The sequence below is a fragment of the Echinococcus granulosus genome, assembly GCF_000524195.1.
Source record: "Echinococcus granulosus chromosome Unknown EG_S00008, whole genome shotgun sequence".
In the NCBI taxonomy this organism is placed as follows: domain Eukaryota; kingdom Metazoa; phylum Platyhelminthes; class Cestoda; order Cyclophyllidea; family Taeniidae; genus Echinococcus; species Echinococcus granulosus.
The window spans coordinates 721,659-726,103 of record NW_020170388.1 but is presented as its reverse complement, the minus strand read 5'-3'; the positions used below and the strand labels follow the sequence as shown (position 1 = coordinate 726,103).

Sequence of the window (4,445 nt, the reverse complement as noted above, 5' to 3'; positions counted from 1 at the left end):
CTGCCTGTGGCTTCAGCTCTTTTGCACATCAGTATGTTCCGACATGCTACGGTTACTCCTAACGACTTCGGAGAATATTTAGGGTGCTATAGCTGTCCTTGCTGGAGATAAAGTTCAACGGGTAAGAGGGCTATGGAGCAATTCGACACTTTACATGGTCGAATGAGTGAGTCTACAAGCTCTTAAGCCTCTATTGGATTTGTGAGCGTTTGGCAGTATGGGCCTCTGGCCATTCCGTAGCTCACATTCCTTCAATGTGTTAACGACAAGCCCATCTTTATACTAGTTTGCCACAGTAGAACTTCGAAAAAAAGTTGGGAGCTAAATGACTAGATGAGTAATTGAATTAAACTGTATATATGCAATGGCGAAGGCCTGTGCGCACACTTCGCCTACCACAAACACTATCAATGCTTACTTAACTATGCAAGGGCCAAAATAACAATGCAGCTCTTAGATATTAATATTTCATGGTATAAATGGTTAACACTGTCTTAACTCTCCTCATATTTATACAAATTGCACGTTTTCACAAGGCATCTCATTCTATTTCTGTGAAAACACAATTGCACAGAAGCGCAATGATAAACTGTGCTTACCTTATGTGAAAACACCCGTCTGGTTTTTAAACCTCAACCACTTTGTTTTAATCATTTATTAGTTATGAGCTCACAATAAACAGCCGGGGTTATATTGTGTGATTTCTAGCACAAGTATGGATTCATTCGTAATGGATCGCACCGCCGACATCCTGTCGCCACCTCTGATAAAAATCGACGACAAGCTCTATCGCAAGAATCCAATCAAATCCACCAGCTGCACAATGGTTCCGGTTGGACGTCTTGAAACTGACTTTGAACCTGTCGAAGAACCCGTTAACAATGATTTTGACTCAGATCAGACATGTCACATTATGGAAGAAATTAAGTCTGATTTTGGAGGTTATGTGGCGAAATTCTCTGTCCCGCCAATTTTCTACTCCCGCATAGTTGGTGTCAAGCAAATTAGGAGACATGAGCTTGAGTCCCAGTTCCACTGTCGACTCGATATTCCTGGCCCTCAGTCATCCCTTTCTTATATCAAAATTTTTGCTAAGTCCGTGGCTAACATTCATAATGTGGCTCGACGCATTTCTTGGATTGTCGCTGAATCCAGACCAAAAATGAAGCCCACCCATCTCGTTTGTCTACCTGTCATTAGCAATGCAATCAAAGAGTCTTATTTGGCATTCAAAAAAGATATTTTGGAACACGTTGAAAACGACAAGGAAGGAAGTTTCCGTGGTATCGATGGCGATCTCTTTGTCTCCCAACACAAACTCCATTTCACCCTAGCGACTCTCTTCCTTGCTGATCAAAAGGAAGTCAGACTGGCCTCACAGTTGTTAACCTCTTTTCTGGATCAAACAGATGAGGGTAGGGCGTTTGATCGCTCACCACTGTGTCTAACCATTCGCGGAATTGATTGTATGAATGATGATCCCAGGTCGGCGCGAGTTCTCTATATGTCTGTAAGTTTTTATCAAGGCTTCTGTTACTGTTCCTCTCTCCCCCTCTACATGCCTTGACACCAGCAATTTCCATTGTGCAGATTCAATTAGTATTACATTACTTTTGGGTAGAAACAAATAATAATTACCCCTATAGTGAATCCATATGTACCGTCTTTAGCGGGGGTAAAGTAATTGAGAAGGGATTATATTAACTACGAAGTATTTTGGTGGTTTTCTTTCCCAGAAGTTAGCATATTTCAAAGCGATTTTGAAGTGAGACTCATGCACTAACGAAAGTTCGGTTGGATTTTGTAACAAATCTCTTTTCAGGTTTTTTATGACGTTTTTAAGCAAATGGAACCTTCACCTTTTATTTCCATATTGCTTTTTTTAACATTTCATCGTTTTTTTGAGAAAATACACTTTAGCGCTAATTTCCGCCTCTTATCAAGTCTAAAATGGCAATGTTTTTGTTCATGATTTTCAAGTACTACTTGCTTTCTTGCATATTCAGTTGGCGATTTGTTTCCCGAAATTTTGAATTTCCAACTCTGTTCACTGTTTGGACCACGAAAATTTCAACATTCTTACCCTATACTTCATTTTTTAAAACCTTTATATTTGAGCCATTTTGACGCTTGAAAGCTAATTTGATGTGATATTTGATTTATCGTTGGCATTTCAGGTGTGGTGCTTGTATGCTTACCGATAAATACCGATTCTATTACCAGAGTAATTAAAATGGGAAATGGCAATCTCCACGTTTCTTATTCCTTAAAATTCAATTTCATTTTTTCATTTTATGCTCCTAAATCCTCTATTGTTTCCTTTCAACGAAATGAAAACTGAACATACGAAAATTCCTCAACGTCATAAAATTGCATTTTAGCCTAAGAAGAATGCTTCTTCCATTTGTTTTGCTTCATGGTCAATCATCTTCCCCAAATTTTAATACGTTATTCCCTAACTTGCAATTTTCTCACTTCCATGTAATGTTTATGCCATTTGCAAATGGCCTCTCTTTGTATCAAAGCTATTTTTTTAATTTGGCCAGTTTATTGATGGTCTCTCCATTCGGAGTTCGTTTCTTCTTTTAGTAGTTTGAGATGCCCATCACAAAAATTAAGTATTCAACCATAAATTGTAGATACGCTAAATCTTCCGCCAATGTAGCTGCAAGAAAACCTTCAGCTAATCAAACAAATCTTTCTCTAAACCTTAGTATCAAAGTGGGAGTTATTACAAGGTCTCCTGGCTCGTAAAATCAACGATTCGTTGAATTTTTGTTTCGTCGCTCCAGCTGAAAGAAAATGTCCAGAGCTGTCGTCTCCAGACCCTTGCCAACGGTCTAGCCGATATGTTTACTCGCCGTGGACTGCACAGCGGCTGCCGTCGTGTGGGTGACCCCGTGAAACTCCATATGACAGTGCTCAATTCCCGCCTGCGTGCTCAGCGCCAGGCTTTGCGTCTCGCCGCTGAGACAAATGGTCTTGCTCTGTCTAGTCAATGCTCTTCGGAATCCTTCTCAACGATGGGCATTCTCCTCGCCTTTGAGACGCACCACCTCATCGAAAATGGGCGATTCGAAGAGGTGCAGTTGTGCAAAATGATTGCCGATGATGCAGAGGATGATGATGGAAGCGGCTTCTATCCGTGCGTTGCCAAACTCATCTTATCATATACGTGATTTTGACTGACCCCGTCCCTTGCAATATTAGCTTTCCTTCTTTTTTAATAGTTGGTGGTGTCTTGAAGTGGGATTTGGGGGTTTGAGTGATTCATCTTTCTTGCATAATGTCCAGACTACTCGGGCTTCTACATCTTTTACCAAATTGAAGTCAACGTCTTCCTAGAATTCGTTTGAATATGTGGAAAACTGGAATCCCCTTTGTCATCAACATGCAGAAGCACTGAGTTGTTGGTAGCATAAGTGACTTGCTCTGAAGTCCTGCCACCAGCGTGGCAGTGGAATTGTCAGACTGAGATGCTCAGTGGAATAATGCATCTGCAGTTAAAGCAGCTTTTATTACGTTATAGCTCATAGTAATCGGATAACTGATAAGTTTGTCATGTTGAAACATTATCTAGTGCTAAATTTGTACTTATTTCATTTATGCCTGGAGGAGGGAGAGCACCACAGGTAAGGAATTTTTATCCAACTTTAAAGGCGTAACCCAGTCAAATCCCACACACTTCTCCTAGGGCACCTGGTAGTTGGTCATTATCTTTTAATTTCTCAGCCGTCAGGATAGAGTGGCATGGATGAGTCTTTCCAATCTGACATTTGCATTCCTCTTGGAGTGATCTATTGTCGGTTTTCAAGGGTACTCCAATGTCATATTATAGCTTTCGAAAAAGCTACCTGCATGTTGTCTGTTGGTGTTGGTGTTTTCCTAATTTTTTTTTACCTTCAGTTTCCACAATAATCGTATTATTTAAAATTATGCCGCGCAGTTATACTGTTTGCAGAAATGTCGTACAATTTTAATCCGCTGATGATAATTTGAATGAATCCCGACTTTACAATAACTACTACCCTTTCATTACCAGTATGGAAAGGTAGGCCTCTTCCACTAGGAGCAAATTAACACATGCGCTTTTAGCATGTAGATATATTAATAAACATATTTAAATCTCTTTATTTAACGGCGCCCCAAAAAGCGCCTTTTTTCCCTAAGAAATTAACATGTCACGTTTCAGTTTTTACTTGTTTTTTTGTGATTAGTTCGAGCGTCAAGTCAAACCCCCTCTGCCTTTGACTGCGCTCAAACCATGTTTAAGTAGCAGGCGAGGTAAAGGGTCGGAACAGGGTAGAGGTAGGGGGGGGGGGGGGCAGGGCAGTAGGTCGACTACAAAAACCACGTCACCTAAGATGTGTACGCGTGTGAAATTTCCGTGCTGGTTGTTGCTTCGCGTTGTTGAAGTCATTTAAGAGTTTTGTACGTTCCTATTA

At 40.5% G+C, this 4,445-nt stretch overlaps 1 protein-coding gene across 1 annotated transcript; it reads left to right on the top strand. All coding sequences in view use genetic code 11, as the record gives it.

The window, feature by feature from the left end:
- Nucleotides 1-730: 730 nt before the first annotated feature.
- On the top strand, nucleotides 731-3,179 carry EGR_01962 (Activating signal cointegrator 1 complex subunit; the record flags this gene model as incomplete). Its single annotated transcript, XM_024491211.1, has 2 exons — nucleotides 731-1,510; nucleotides 2,793-3,179. 2 exons carry the CDS (start codon nucleotides 731-733, stop codon nucleotides 3,177-3,179), a joined length of 1,167 nt encoding a protein of 388 aa, XP_024354354.1.
- Nucleotides 3,180-4,445: the final 1,266 nt, after the last annotated feature.